General features: G+C 40.9%; 2 protein-coding genes across 9 annotated transcripts in view; both read left to right on the forward strand.

The window, feature by feature from the left end:
* The window catches only part of LOC123366412 (polyamine-modulated factor 1-binding protein 1-like), a 38,244-nt gene extending 29,663 nt beyond the window's left edge, over positions 1-8,581 (forward strand). For 5 of the 6 annotated variants that reach the window (XM_045009848.1, XM_045009849.1, XM_045009850.1 and 2 more), the window contains 4 exons: positions 1,979-2,137; positions 4,733-4,900; positions 7,121-7,203; positions 8,142-8,580. In XM_045009848.1, coding sequence (XP_044865783.1) covers positions 1,979-2,137; positions 4,733-4,900; positions 7,121-7,203; positions 8,142-8,301 — 570 coding nt within the window. In that variant the 3' untranslated portion in view covers positions 8,302-8,580. Of the gene's footprint in view, positions 1-1,978; positions 2,138-4,732; positions 4,901-7,120; positions 7,204-8,141 lie in introns of all 6 variants that reach the window. The other variant, XM_045009845.1, reaches the window with a different exon arrangement.
* A 3,612-nt stretch (positions 8,582-12,193) lies between these two features.
* TPD52L1 (TPD52 like 1) overlaps positions 12,194-15,975 on the forward strand; it is a 76,858-nt gene continuing 73,076 nt past the window's right edge. Inside the window, exon 1 of one of the 3 annotated variants that reach the window (XM_045009857.1) lies at positions 12,194-12,408. In XM_045009857.1, coding sequence (XP_044865792.1) covers positions 12,387-12,408 — 22 coding nt within the window. In that variant the 5' untranslated portion in view covers positions 12,194-12,386. The remainder of the gene's footprint in view (positions 12,409-15,975) is intronic. The other 2 variants (XM_045009859.1, XM_045009858.1) reach the window with 2 other exon arrangements.

The following is a 15,975-nucleotide window of genomic DNA, read 5'->3' on the forward strand; positions in this document are numbered from 1 at the left end:
TCATTGTCCAGTGGCTCCACTGATTGTTTGGCAGGCTTCCTGCTTCTGATGTATTTTTTTAAAAAATGCTGTTGGTTTTTGAGATTTTTGCTAGTTAGTCTTCAAAATCTTTTTTTCTAAAATATATGTAAGTGTAATATTTAAAAAGTTATGTATCTATATTGAAAAATATGTTCTTAAGGTAAGCCAGGCCACCAGGAGGTGGCATGCCTTGGACAGGTTCCATCAGGCAAGGAGTAATAGTAACTTTTCTTTCTGTGTATTGTCTGCTTCACAATGGAAGCCTAGTTGTGTTGAGCCTGATGCTAATGAAGAGTCTGTGAAATCATGAGAGAAAATCTGTGTGAAAAAAATGAAACAACAAAGGGGTATTCTGTTTATGAGTAAAGACTTTTGGGGAATAACGGGGGCTGACTGAGGTACACCCTGGATTCTTCACTGAGGAATGAACTGGTAGAGATGGACCTTGCGAAGGGAATTAAAACCAATAATAAAAGGTTTTTTAGCCATATAAATAGGAAGAAAACCAAGAAAGAAGAAGTGGGACCGCTTAAAACTGTAAACGGAGTGGCGATTAAGGATAAGCTAGGCATGGCACAATATCTAAACGAATATTTTGCCTCGGTCTTTAACGAGGCTAATGAAGGGCTTAGGAATAGTGGCAGAATGACTGATGGGAATGAAGGTGCGGGGTTGGAAATTACAGTATCCGAGGTAGAAGCCAAACTTGAACAGCTTAACGGTAGTAAATCAGGCGGCCCGGATAATCTTCATCCTAGAATATTAAAGGAATTAGCGAGTGAAATTGCAAGCCCATTAGCGATAATTTTTAACGAATCTCTAAACTCGGGGGTTATACCGTTTGACTGGAGATTAGCTAATATAGTTCCTATTTTCAAGAAGGGGAAAAAAAGTGACCCGGGTAACTACAGGCCTGTTAGTTTAACATCTGTAGTATGTAAAGTCATGGAAAAAATATTAAAGGAGAGAGTAGTTACGGACCTTGAGGTCAATGGCAATTGGGACAAATTACAACATGGTTTTACGAAAGGTAGATCGTGCCAAACCAACCTGATCTCCTTCTTTGAGAAAGTAACAGATTTTTTAGACAAGGGAAATGCAGTGGATCTAATATATCTTGATTTCAGTAAGGCGTTTGATACGGTACTGCATGAAGAATTTGGGGACTTCAACAGCTGAGTCAAGGGAGAGAATTACTTCAGGAGTGGGTGGGTCAGGTTTTGTGGTCTGCATCTTGCGGGAGGTCAGACTAGATGATCATAATGGTCCCTTCTGATCTTAAGTTCTATGATTCTATGATTAACTGTCAGTGTCTTGTGTCTTATGAAAGGAGGGTTATAGCCAACCTGGCTGGAAAACGCTGAGATGACTTTGGGTGAGCTAAACTTCATTAGACAGGAAAATATCTTGTTAATTAATCCTAGGCTGTAGAATGTGTGGTATGATTTTTTTTTTTTACAGGTAACCAGTTGTTTCCAATACTTTTACTTGTGACCTTCTCAAATCTATTTTTTGTTAAATACTCGTATTTGTTTTCACTATAAACATATCTAAGTGCTGTGTGTTAAGAGGAGATGTGACCTAAGGTGTAACTGGTAAACTGTGGGTACTGTTCCTTTTGGGAACAGCAAATCTCTGAATTATCTGAGTGTCTATTAGACTAGGGGCTGGACAGTCCAGGGAAATGCTCAGAGGGCTCCGGTTTTGGAGAGTGCCTGTCACTAACCTGCAGAGGTTGTAGTGGAGCCTGCATAGGCTAAGAAGGGAGTGCTTGCATTATCTGTGGCCAGTGGAGTCAGGGAGCTGATGCATGGCAGGCACAGGCAGGGCTTCCTCATGCTAAGAACAGGTGGTAGTGAATTCCTTCATAACCCTGGGGGCTCCTGGGAAGCATCACAACAATCTTACTTCATTTTAATATATTTTGATCCAGTTGTGCTTTTATGATATATTTCAGGAGAGAGCCCTCAGGGAAGAGAGTTATACATCTCAGTCTTCCAGCTTTACTCAACTTCTCAAAGTGAAAGACCAAGAAGAGCATCTGAAACATGAGATCAAGATGCACCAAGATCTCTTGCAGCAGGAAAAAAAAAACTTGCAGGAACTTACGGAAAAGGTTATCTGTGACTATACTGACTTTCTAAATACATCTTCATTGTTCGCCTAAAGATAAGGAATCATATTCTTTTCTATTAGATTCATTTGTTAAGAAGAGGTATACTCCACTTTGTGCTCACAGGACATGATCCAGCTCCCATTGAAGTCAACAGGAGTCTCTTCATTTATTTCAATGGGAAATGGAACAGATGCATAGTGCTCTGCCTTACTAATTGAAGGAAGGCCTAGTGGTAAGATTTATTTTTTCCATTTATGGTACTGCTCACCCAGCACCATGAATCAAAAGTGTACTGGTTCGTTCTGTTTGGAGCCATTTTATTTATTATTCAGACATCACGGGCCTCCAGAAGCCATGACTCCAGACTCTCTCTCATGATCTGAAGTTGAGTAATTTCTTCATGGCTGACTTTGCCATTCTGGAGTCACTGTGTTTTATCCCAGTTTTCCTGTGACTCCTGCTATATGCAGCTACCATCACAACACTTTCCCACTTTTCAGAAAGACAGATTATGCAGACATCTCCAGGGACGCTGTCACTGGCTTTTTGTTCAGCCAGTTGGGGGTTTGCCTTGAAGTAATAGCACCCTTTTTTTCCCCCTCAGACGTTGGTGTTCTTATGTGATCACATAATAAGTCATTAATACAAAATAACCAAGTCCCTGCATTGAATCTTCTTTCTAGCTCTGAATTTTCATTGATTATAGCTAAGGCTACATTTTAATCATGGGTATTTTTAGTACAAGTCATGGACGGGTCATGCTCAGTAAACAAAAATGTACAGCCTGTGACCTGTCCATGACTTTTACTATATACCCCTAACTAAACCTGGGGCCGGGAGGCTGTGGGTGCTCCGGGGAGGCGGGCTGGGGGGGCACAGCCTGGGACCCCCGCCGGTGCTGGGGAGGGAGGGTTGGCGGGGCTGGCAGGCTCCCTACTCGGCTCGAACCGGCATGACCCTGCAGCTCCTAGGGGGAGGGGCATCCAGGGGGCTCTACGCGCTGCTTCTGCCACAAGCGCCGGCTCCGCAGCTCCCATTGGCCGGGAACTGCCAATGGGAGCTGCAGGGCTGGCTCCTGCAGGCATGGGCAGTGCACGGAGCCCCCTGACCCTTCCACCTAGGAGCTGCAAGGACATACTGGTGGGAGACCCCCCCCAAGTAAGCGCTACCCTGTACCCTAACCCCATACCCCAGCCCTGAGCCCCTTCCCACATACCCAAATTGCTGCTGCTGGCCCAGGAGCTGCCCGGCTCGGGCAGCCCCTGGACCAGCACCGGCTGCTGAAGAAGTGACGGAGGTCACAGAATCCATGACTTCCGTGACAGACGCAGCCTCAGTTATAGTTCTTGAAGAAAATCAGTGTTGATTTATTATTGGTGCAGCTAATGGCATTATGAGAACTGCTCCCTGCTATAATGAGGGTAACAACAAATACCACTTCTAAGGAAGCTTTGACTATTACTTAACAAGTCTTTAGTCCTTTTGATATATTATTATTATTATTATTTTATTATCATAGTACCTAGTCATGGACCAAGTCCCCATTGTGCTAGGTACTGTACAAACACTAAATAAAAAGGAGGTATAGCAGCTCTCTGAGGATCCTAAGGGTATGTCTACACAGTTGCTGGGAGCAAGTCTTGCAGCCTTAGTTGACAGTCTTTTGCTAGAGGGGCTCGATTGAGCATGCTAAAAATAGCTGCATAGATATTGCTTTGACATTCAAGCTGGAGCTCAGGCTCTGAAGCCCACATCCCTCCCTAGGCTTCAGAGCCTGTGCTCCAGCATGAGCTGGAATGTCTATCTGCATTGCTGTTTTTAGCATGCTAGTGTGGCCCCACTAGCACAAGTCTGTAGACTCAGACTGCAAGATTTGCTTCCAGCAGCTGTGTAGGCAGCCCCTAAGTGTCTCAGTTGGATACCCTGCAGCAAGTCTGTGTGAGCACAAAAATAGAGCTCTGATAACTGGCTAAACTGGCCCTGAGTTTGGTAATTAGTTGTCAAGTAAACCCACTACTGCAAAGTAATTGTCATGTATAAAACCAAGCTGGAAAGGGCAAGTAGTTCTGGATTCTCACGCCCCAGTCCAGCAGAACACAGACTTGTCACAGAGATGATGGGTTTATTTGGTAAAGAGGTTGTAAGCTGTAGTTAGTTTAACATTCTGTTTAATTTGTAGTTCACCATAAACAGTGCTCCTAAAAGGTGGTCACAGACTGAAAGTAACATTTGCTGATGCTGGCTGCATGTTGGTAGGTGCATAATGAGAAAAACAATGTCTTTAGGTCTCAGAAGTGAGGAAGACCAAACTTTGATTGCAGATGGCTGATCCCAGAGAGCGATCCCAAGCTCAGAAATCAGTATCACCCTTTAATTAAATTGGAATTATTATTTTTTTTAGATAAACAAACTATGGGAGTGGTGTAATCCCAAGTGTTCCAAAAGCTTACATAACAGAAAGCATTTCTGTAAGCAGTCACTTGTATTTGAAATTGAAAAATATTCCAGCTTGTGTGTGCTTGTGCATGTACATAGTTAGCATACATATACATTTTTGTCTTTTATGAGCTTGACCCTGGCTTGTTCTTCTCACAGATTCATATTTTGGAACAAGGAAGCACATCTCTTGACTTAAATGTAGCAACAATATTTAGTCGAATAGCTGAAATGAAGGGTATGCTGGACAAAGAGGAACAGGATAATATTGAACTACAAAGAGATAAAGCTTTGTTGGTAGATCTTGTATCTAGTTTACAAAACCAGGTAAATTGTTTTATCTAATCTATATGATGAAATCAGGAACCTTAAAATAAACATAGGGCCCAATTTAACTTTCACTGAAGTGAGTAGTAGACTGATGAACTGATTCAGTGCATTCCCACTGCCCCTGATAGGTAGGCCCTACCAAATTCATGGCCATGAAATCTGTTATTTTGTGTGCTTTTACCCTATATTATACAGATGTCACAGGAATGACCTGAGTTTCTCAAACTGGGGGTCCTGACCCAAAAGAGAGTTGCAGGAAGGTCACAAGGTTATTTTTGGGGGGTTGCACTACTGCCACCCTTACTTCTGCGCTGCCCTCAGACCTGGGTGGCCGGAGAGCAGCAGCTGTTGGTCGGATGCCCAGCTCTAAAGGCAGCGCCCCACCAGCAGCAGCAATGCAGACGTAAGCGTGGAAGTACTATACTATGCCATCCTTACTTCTGCACTGCCTTCAGAGTTGGGTGGCCGGAGAGTGGTGGCTGCTGAGGACCCAGCTCCAGAGGCAGTGCAGAAGGGTGGCAACACCATACCATGCCATCCTTACTTCTGTACTGCTGCTGATGGCGGCTCAGCCTTCAGAGCTGGGCTCCCAGCCAGCAGCCACCGCTCTCCAGCTGCCCAGCACTGAAGGCAGCACTGCCGCCATCAGCAGCACAGAAGTAAGGGTAGCAGTACTGCAACCCCCACCTACAGTAACCTTGTGACCCTCCCCACAACACACAACTCCTTTTTGGCTCAGGACCCCTACAAATTACAACACTGAAATTTCAGATTTTAATAGCTGAAATAATAAAATTTGCTATTTTTAATATCCTATGCCAGTGAAATCGATAAAAATGGACCGTGAATTTGGTAGGACCTTACTCATAGGGCTTCTGGAAAGCCCCTGGCAGAGGTTCACACTTCCCCCTCACTAAAACTTCAAATTAGGATGAAGTTGAAAGCCCTACTTTCCCTTTTCCTGGGGGAAATCCCCCCTAAGTTCAGAAGATGGTAAATCTATCCTTTAGTATTATAATTGCATCTGTTACATCAACTACTCTGTGACTGTTGTCTGTTGTAATTTGTAACATAGACATTTCCTAGGAACCTGTGTTTCTTTATTTTTCAGAACTGTGCTAAACACCAGGTATACTTTGGATACAAAAATAAACAGCAAAAGAACTTAGAAAAAGTGAAAATGAAAACTACATTGAGTTTTTTATTCTCATTTCGAATATTCCACTGAATATGAATGAAAGGGAGTAAATTATAAGTGTGGTGCCCTAAAGAGTAACTTAATATTTTCCCAATCTCCTATTGGGGGAAAAAAAGTAATCAAAGCATGACCTTGGCATTTCCAGCCAAAGTATATGACTAAAGATATGTCTACACAGCAAAAAAAAAAAAAAAAAAATCACAGCTGGCCCGGGCTCAGGCTGTGGGGGTGTTTCATTGCTGTATAGACTTCTGGCTCAGGTTGGAGCCTGAGCTCTCGGACGCTCCCATCCTACAGGGTCTTAGAGCCTGGGCTCCAGCCTGAGCCCAGAGGCCTAGACAGCAATGAAACAACTTGCACAGGCCAGCCGCAGGCTTTTCTTTGCTGTGTAGACATACCCTTGGAGTCTCTTGTCCCCCTGTTGGTGGTAGATCTAATTTTTGGCAATCCTAACAGGAGTTAAGGCTCATCTAAATTCATTGTGGACTGCCATTTTGCTCATGCAGTCTCTTCATGCCTATGCTGCAGCTTCATCCTGGTATGTGATCTTTCAGCCCAGGGGACTGACAATCAGTGCTGATATTTTATTGCCATCCTTAGGACTGTGTTGTGAACCATGCATCGCAATCCCTCAGTATTAACTGTGGGAAGTTAATGGGATTTAAGAGTACTCAGCATCCTGTAGAATCTTGCCCTTAATCTCTCTGCAGAATGGATTTAAGGTTGATCACAAATGACAAACAAACAGAGAACCACTTAAGGCTCTCACTAAACCGAATGGTGTCATTTTAGTATGTGTGTCATCAGGTGGCAAAAAAATAGCCTGTGAAATGTACTAAATATTTCCAACAAAATTGAATTATTGTCTTTGATTACTCTGTGTTTTAAAAACAGAGCAATCTCAACTGTGTACATAGCTATCCAATAACTCATAAGACTTTAAAAATCTTTATTCACTTGTTTTTGGTTTTGTTCTGTCTGGCCTTCTTTTTCAACTGACAATATTTTCCCCATTACAGCTTGTTGGGAGGGACAATGAACTCTCGCAAACATCTACTAAGATGCTGCAGCTTGATCAGGATATTTCAGCACTGAAAACAAAGTATGTGCTACGTCAGTCTCTTCAGTCAGAAAAATGGCAGGAAATCTCCAAAATGGCAAGCTCGATGAGGAAACTTACCAAATCAATGACAGATGTAGCTGATAGCATGGGGAAATATTAGGTTGGGTGACGCAGTTAGAGGTGCTATGCTGTAGATGGAAAATTAATCCTTTAAGTACACCATGACTTTAATTTCAGTGGGCTATTCATCTTTATGATCACTTTTGTTTTTAACAAAATTGATTTCAGAGATTTAAAATGCTATGAAAATACTTGTAATGGAGCAGTTTCTTTTTCACTCTACCACATAGACATGAGATTGTCTTCATGAAGCCAATAAACAGTATAGATTTGGTTTCTTAAATGTATTTGAAATCTAGTAAGTGTAGATCTAGCTTTGGTGATTGCCAAATATTGTAATTTTGGTCAGTAAAATGTTACTCAGTTTCTCTTTATACGGTAATGAATATGTTTTCTTGTGTGAAAAAATGAATGATATGTGAGTGAAAAAGATTTCATCCATAATAGGGCTTCATAAAAATATGAATAAAATAACCTATTTTTCAGCAGATTTAAAGGATTTAGATGCATAATTCCCATTAAATTTAATCCATATCTCTTAGACATCTTTGAAAATCTCATCCTATATTTTTTAAAACGCAAATGTACTAATTGTGCTCTATTCAGTGAAACAGTTATATATAGAGAGAGGTTGCTCTGCTGTTTCACAAAGTTTTAACTATATCCTGCCATTAGTATGTTTTGAAATTTTTAATCCAAAATATCTATTTACTTAGATTAGAGAGACAAGGTGGGTGAGGTAATAGCTTTTATTGGACCAACTTCTGTTGGTAAGAGAGACAAGCTTTCGAGCTTACACAGAGCTCCTCTTCAGGTCCTGAGATATTACCTCACCCACCTTCTCTCTAATATCCTAGGATCGACACAGCTACACCACTACTGCATATTGACTTAAATAGTACTTCTGTGCAGAGATCTACTTATGGAAGAATGTCTCCTTATTTGAAAAGATATGAAACACTGCAATCAATTTTTCTTACATTCAGCATACTGCTGTCACCGTTGCATGAGGAGTAAACTCTTCTGTGCAGTCAAAAGAGATGTACAAATCATAAATGGGGCAGGCTTGCCGGAAAAAATCTATTCATATTTTACAATCATTCAAATTCAAAAGCAGCAGCCTATGCATATTAAAAGGAACATTTTTTTCAAATGTATATAAATTAAGGCTGCCTTGGGCAGATCTGGCACTTTCAAGTTTTGACTTAAAAACAAAGTTGAGCTGTAATATGAAATCTGTACTTTGCAATGTTCTAAAATATTTTCCAATAAACAATCATTTTTCTTACTTATAAATGTTCATTTTAGACTATCTACAGTCTTTTTAATTTAGTTCCATTATTTTTTCTTAAAACTAACATGTTACATGTTGTTGTTAGGTCCACAAATAAGGGTCCAAAACGTTCTTTACCTCATATTACCTTATTGCCCTGTTATCTTTACTCTCTCATTTTAGCCTCCAACAAGTCCAGCCTGCAATGTGCTGAGTGCTAGAGCTGGCTGAGTAACAGATTTTTCAGTTTGCTGGCAATTCCAAAACACACAAAAAGCTTGTTTCAGGTTGACCCAAAACACAATATTTTTGTTTCAATTCCTTATTTTATATTTTGCAAACCAAAAAGTAAAAAAAATTCATTTCAGGTCAAACAAAATGCTTTGACCTGAAACATATGTTTAGATTTTGAGCATTTTTAAACACTTTAACATGTTAAAATAAAACTGAAGGAAATTTCAAAATTGCAAAGTGTTTCGGTGTCACCAAATCTACTTTACTTTTTTTCCCCCCCCATTGCGCAGTTCTGAGTGCCCTCAACTCCCATCGTGCTCAGGTGAGGTCCACAATAAGGAACAGTCTCTATCTAACAAATGTATAAATAAGAAAGAGGCAACACCTAATTTCATTATTTTCCAGTGTCACATTAATTACGAAGAAAAAAGAAACAAGATTACCCCGTATAGTGGAGTCAGAAAATATTCTGGCATTAGCATAAGCTGAAACAAATGTGCAGTCTGCCTCAAACTATGTACTAACAATCTCCATTCTTGAATACATTCGCACTTAAAGGGACCCCAGCTACCATTTTACACTAGAGCATATAGGTACACAGAGTGGTGTCCTGACAAACTTTCCATTTTTAGTTAAGATGCTAAATTTGGGTACTCAGCAGAGGCTAGTGTACAGCATAACATCAGAGAGTAAAGAAGCTGTGGTTTTGTTAAATAGGTGTGGTGATTGGATAGTGTTTTATAGACATTGCAATAGCTCCACTAAGGAGGGGACTAAATTAGGAGAGTGGCCTTGTCAACAGGCACGGGAAGGAGAATGACTTTCTCTTCACTCTCTGAGCTATTTTACCGGCTATCCATCACAGCTGAAATAAATGCAATGTAAAGGGGTTACTTTTTTGATATACACAATGCATAACCATTGAAAGGTGGGACGGGAGAATAGTGTTTCCAAACATAGTTTACTAAACGTAGAATAGAAATTGAAGACCAAGATAATCTAGGCCATCCCCTGCCACTACAGGATTTTACCAACACTCTTATCTTTGAATGCATTGTTCTGCCTTAGTTTTAAAGTGTACAAGTGATGGGACTTTCACCATTTTCTATGAGAAATAAACTACATTTGATAAGTGTTTATAATAGTTCACTAATGTAGGTTTCCCTCAGACCCATCTTGAACAAGCCTGGGGAAGCTGATCTGGATGGAGCCTAACAGAGTTCCCATCCTTGTGACTAGTACTTGACTCCTAGCTTTGCAGTTTTCTTCAAAAATTGTTTTGAACACAGTTTGACCCTGTACACACCAGCCATCTAACAGTGTTCAAGATCAGTGTAGTGGAAATTATGTGTAACCCCATTTTATTAACATTTTTCAAATAGAACTCCTTCTGTTGTGTGAAAAGGCCTATTTCATTTCACTTTTAGGAAATGTTTTCCTAGTATTCAGTCTAAATTTTCTGTTGCTTAATTTTATTGTATACCGTACCTATTTTTAAACTTTATACTGTACATGTATTCTTCTATCTTGGTGAGCAGTACTAGAAATGAGCTTTCGAAAGCCCCACTCCTGCAAAAACATAAGATTTAACATTATGTATAGCTTACATGGGACAGCTCGTGCATAAATATTTTCAGGATTGAGGCCTAAATCTGTGATTGCTGACTAACTTCTGTGTTCCAGCCTGGATGCCTATTGGCATATTTTATATGTTTAATTTGAATAATTTGGTTTTAAAGAGTCACTGGCAACTTAAAAAAAAGTTGCTTTTTTTTCCTTATTGTTACTTGTAGCATGTAAAATGACTAACTGAAAGAAATTAGAAATATATGTTTTTTTCATTTTGTTCACTTTGTGCATTTAATAGCACTGCATATAATCACTTCCACTGTTTTCACCAGTCATTTCCCCCTGTGGTTTGTGTGAGTCTTTCACATAGCAATAAGAGAGAAAACTTAAAAAAACCTGTGATTGTAAAACCATCCAAGCTGACAGTAGCAAAGAATCCTGTGGCACCTTATAGACTAACAGACGTTTTGCAGCATGAGCTTTCGTGGGTGAATACCCACTTCTTCAGTATTCACCCACGAAAGCTCATGCTGCAAAACGTCTGTTAGTCTATAAGGTGCCACAGGATTCTTTGCTGCTTCTACAGAACCAGACTAACACGGCTACCCCTCTGATACAAGCTGACAGTGACACTCAGTAAAGTGTCATACATTAAATTACTTTTTAAGGAACACCGTCACCTTGAGATTTTGAAAATTTTGCCATCAAACACCTAAGTGACTTATGAAAATAGAACTTATGCTCCTAAGTCACTTAGGGTGCAGATCCTCAAAAGTAGTTGGGCACCTAACTTCCATGGGAGTTAAGCACCTAAGTACCTTTGAGGATCTGGGCCTTATGCTCCTAAGTCCTACTGAAAGTGCTTTAGTGACTTAGAAGTATAAGTCCCGTTTTCAAAAGTGACATAGATCCATGCTGCCACATTTTAAAGGTGCCTAAAGAGAAAGACATGTGCCTAGTGGGATTTTCAAAAGACCACTTTCATTGTAGGAGTTAGGTCCCCAGGCACATTTAAAAATGGGACTTATGTTCTTAAGTACTTTATGCACTTTTGAAAATTTGACCCCTGACTATTTTTTAAAAATGGTTCCAGGTACATCTGCCTCTGAGTCCCCTGCCCTGCCAGTTAATCAGATTTTCTTTAAAAGAGGAAAATCTATTCCCAGTTGCTGAGTGAAAGACTGGGAGGAAACTGACTATATAATCAAATGTGGGGAGAGGGAGAGAGGAACAGCAATGTATTCCTCTAATCTCTTTCAGTTACAGCCATTTTAGGTGTTATTTGTAACAATAATAAATAAATAAAATCCTACAGGAGTTATTTATAAATTGATACTATCTCTTTAACACATTCATTAAGAAATCTTAGAATTCATGTATCAGAGGGGTAGCCGTGTTAGTCTGGATCTATAAAAGCAGCAAAGAGTCCTGTGGCATCTGTTAGTCTATAAGGTGCCACAGGACTCTTTGTTTCTTAGAATTCATGTTCAGTATGTCATTAAACAAAGATATGTCCTTTACGTGGCTTAAAATAGGTCGAGCAAGCAGGTAACATGCCAGCTCTGCTCCCTGCACAGGTCCCTTGTCAGCAGATTTGCTCAAAAAGAGGACATTGGGGTGGTTTCGAGATGGAAGACTTCTGTCCAGTAACACTCTTTTGATTGTTTTTAATCCAAGCCTGGGGGATACCGGGGCTTCAAGCTGTTCCCACTCAAGGCCGGAGTGACACCCCCATGGTGCAAGCACCTGTGGGGCGAGGCCGGTCTGCCTGTTCCAGGTGAGCAGCATTAGTGTAGCACGTCGGCTCGCTCCCGTCTCTACTCGGCTCTGGCCGCCAGGGGGCGCGCGGCTGCGGCTCCCGCACTCGCTGGGAGGAGGCGGGGGCCGCGGGGAAAGAGGTGACTAGAGGCCGCTCGCGCCGGCTAGCGCAGCAGCGCTGAGCCTCCCCCCTGGGTACTGCGGTGCAGGTGGGTGCCAGGCAGCGGCTCCTTCTCAACCTCGTCCCGGCCTTACCGTCTCCTGGGCAATGGAGGCGCAGCAGGCACAAGGTTAGTCCCTGGGCGGGCAGCAGCGTCCGCAGGTGGCGAGCTTTGGGGGCTGTTCTGGGGAGTCACTTTGTATTTTGCTCTCTTCACTTTTCCCTCCTGGTGCAGCAGGTCCAGGCTCCGGGGGGATTTCATTCCCCTGCACCCAGGGACATGCAGCTCAGCCTTGGGGGCGCTTTTTGAATAAGGGATGCTCCTTAGACTATGGAGATTATACAGCCTCTCTGTCCCCACCCCTGCAAACAAACCAACAAACCCCCTCCCTGCAAGTAAAGCAACTTTGAGTGAGCACCTGAGGCCGGCTGGGGGAGGTTATTTCTGGTGTGTTTGTGTGTCTCCCTTTTCTTGGGGGAGAGGGCCCTCACTGTGCCCCCCCCTTAACACAACACTACAGGTTGAATATAGAAATAGATTTGGGTTGATTTAAAACAGAATTGGAGAGATTTGGGTTGATTTATGGGGGGGGGGGAGGAGCTGGGAAATGAAACTCTCCTAAAGCACTGACTCTGTTCCCTCTCTTCTCAGTGTTAAAGACCTTTCTATACAAGAAATGTTTTTTGTTTTTCTTTCCTTCTCGCTATAATTTGCTGGGGTCTGCATTATCCTATACTGTACTAAATATATTAGAACATGCTACTTACCTTGCTCTGCAGCTTCCAGACCGTTGTGTGGCTTCCTTTATTCCATCCCCCAATCTGTTTCACAAATAAATCATTTGTACTTTAGTCTGTCTCTTATTAATCTGTTTACTGGAACTTTAAAGGTAAATAAAAGCCTGTTAGCCAAAATACAAAGCACATCCGCATTTTCTGTGTTTGGGGGATGGTGAATGAAGCCTATTTGTTGAATAATTAAAGATTTTATTTACCTCTTAGAGATTAAACAGTTCTCAAAGTAAATTGTAGGCATTTGTGTCACTAATGACATGCTTGTCTGCCTTGTTTAAAAGCATCCCTGGGGTCACCGGTGGGGGTATTGCATCTCTCTCCAAGGCTTTGTAGGGATTGCTGTGTAACAGGGTCCAGAATGTAGAGGGTGTCCTGATAGCTCCTTGAAAAAAATCTCTCTCCCCGTTTTCATGTGTTCTGGTTCCAGATCTATTTCTTCTGGGATCACCATTTTACAGTCTTGCAACTCTAATTTCTGCTTTTCCTTATATTAATAGAGACCTTTTAAAAAGCAAAGCACTATGTTTATTTAAAACCTTATATATAAAAAGAATCCTGTTTAAACTAGAGCCTTCTCATTCACAGTTCACTTCTTTCTGAGCTTTCTCCACATAGGGAAGTTATAATCCTGATCTTGTGATACTACCAGTGCGTGTGTGAGTTGCACACAATAGGCCAGATCATGCCACTGGTTTTTAAACAGAGATCTTGACTGAGGTCAGTGGGGAGTTCCATTTTAAAAACTGATCACATAATATGTCCCAAGATATTTTTGTTAGATTTTTATTTATACAGTTTAGTTAAGGTTAGTTAATAAATAATCTTACTGGTAGTATTTAATTATATAATTGGATCCTGAGATAATTAATAAAAAGTATAACTTACACTGGATGAAATTCACCACTGTGCAGAAAGACAGTTTATTTTGAAGGCTTATGCAGGATTTAAAAGGTGCTTGGGGCCAGCATAAGGCCTTCTGCACAGGGTCGAATTTCATTCACCTTCTAACTCCCATTGGCTTTTTTGGGAGTTGTGGAATCTCCGCATGTGGCAGGGCAGGGCTCTTGAAACACAAGAGCGAGTACACCTCTACTCCGATATAATGCGACCCGATATAACAAGAATTCGGATATAACACGGTAAAGCAGTGCTCCGGGGGCGGGGCTGCGCGCTCTGGCAGATCAAAGCAAGTTCAATATAACACAGTTTCCCCTATAACGTGGTAAGATTTTTTTTGGCTCCCAAAGACAGCATTATATTGGGGTAGAGGTGTATTATCATTTTGCTGAGAGTGGCATGTTTAGAAAACACGATTTAATGGGGGTGGACAGAGAAACGGAAGGATGAAATTTACTGAAGTAAATATAGGCTGCATTGATACTTACCAGAATTGTATTAAACAGGTGTCCCAAAGGAAGGCAAAATGTTGGTTGTGAACAGGATTGTATGTATTTTCTTGAAGTAACACAATGGGGAATTTGGCCTCTGTTTGTTTAGTTTTTAAAGAAAAGGGTAAAATGTCATTGTAGATGCATGTTTGGTGCCTGCTGTGGAGCAAGAATTCTGTCAGCTATTATTACAGAAGCTGATTGACAAAATTAATGGATTTATATAGCTCAGCTCCTGGACTTTTCTAATGCTTTACATTGAGGCTGCAGTGTAATGTAGTTTATTTTGGATCCTTGTTTCCTAAATATATCTTTTCAAATACCATGTTAGGTGATCCTGTTCTTCAAAGAGCTTGATATGACAGCATTACTTATTCTTTTCCTGCTTTGTAGGATTTGTGTAAACTGTCCAATTTGTCAATTTACACAATGAACTATTTTCTCTCTAATTAATAAGATTATGTTCATGGGACAGTTTAAAAAGTCAATGCAATCATATGTATTGCTAAAGTATATTTCATCCAGCAGCTCTTCGTAGCATCCCCCTGCTGCCTTTGCTGCCACAGAGGAGACTGTCCTTGTCAAACTGGCCTTTTACTATGCCCATTAGTAGTGTGAATGCGTGTTGGGTATGGAGATTAAATCAAGCCACTTCATGTTGCTTAGTTTTGTTCTGTTCATGATTCACTTTTAGCCCTGAGTTTCGTCTGGGTCTTAGTGCAGAGATACCTTTTTCATAACCAGAATATAAAATGCATTGCAGTTAATTAATCAGAAAACAAACAGGTGTGGGATGCCCCAAGGTTTCTTTTTAGGTTATATTTTTCCACTGTTTTCTCACTTGTATCTTTTGTGTCTCATTCTCCCTCAGGACAGTGGCCATGGTGTTAACATCACTGGAAGATTTATTTTTTTAAACATGCAAATGGGTCCCATGCTAAAGCTTCATGGGACTTTTATATCTGGAAATCTTTTATTCTGAGATCTCCCTCCTCTCTGTCTGACCTAACTCTTAACCCTCATTACTGCAGTTATAGATTTCAGTCTAATCAGCCCCAGAGAGAACTGAACCTCCATGCTTTTAGCACAGTGGGATTCAATTAAAGACACTTAAATACTGGCCAGAAAACTGAGTATTTTTGGTTATATTTTCTTCTGTAGTTTTTCAGAACATTGCTACTACTTTGTTAGTTACCTGCTATAGCTGTTTACTTTGAAAAATCCATTGAATTCAAAGTAATCTGATTAATCAGATCAACATGCACTGCTGGGGGGGGACTACATTCTGACTGAAAGAAAAGTAAATGCTAAAAATTTGCAAGCACTCACAAATGCCCCATTATTTAACAACTTTCAGGAAATTAAATGACTCTTCACCTGTTTCAAAAATTTGTGCCATTTTATGTTGCCACAGTGTGGGGTGACATAAATCAGTAAAATGTGCAATAAGTCAAGAAATACATACATAGCCCTCTTTCCTCCCCCCCCCCGCCCATGTATATTAATATAAAATG

Source organism: Mauremys mutica, chromosome 3 (assembly GCF_020497125.1).
Source record: "Mauremys mutica isolate MM-2020 ecotype Southern chromosome 3, ASM2049712v1, whole genome shotgun sequence".
In the NCBI taxonomy this organism is placed as follows: Eukaryota; Metazoa; Chordata; order Testudines; family Geoemydidae; genus Mauremys; species Mauremys mutica.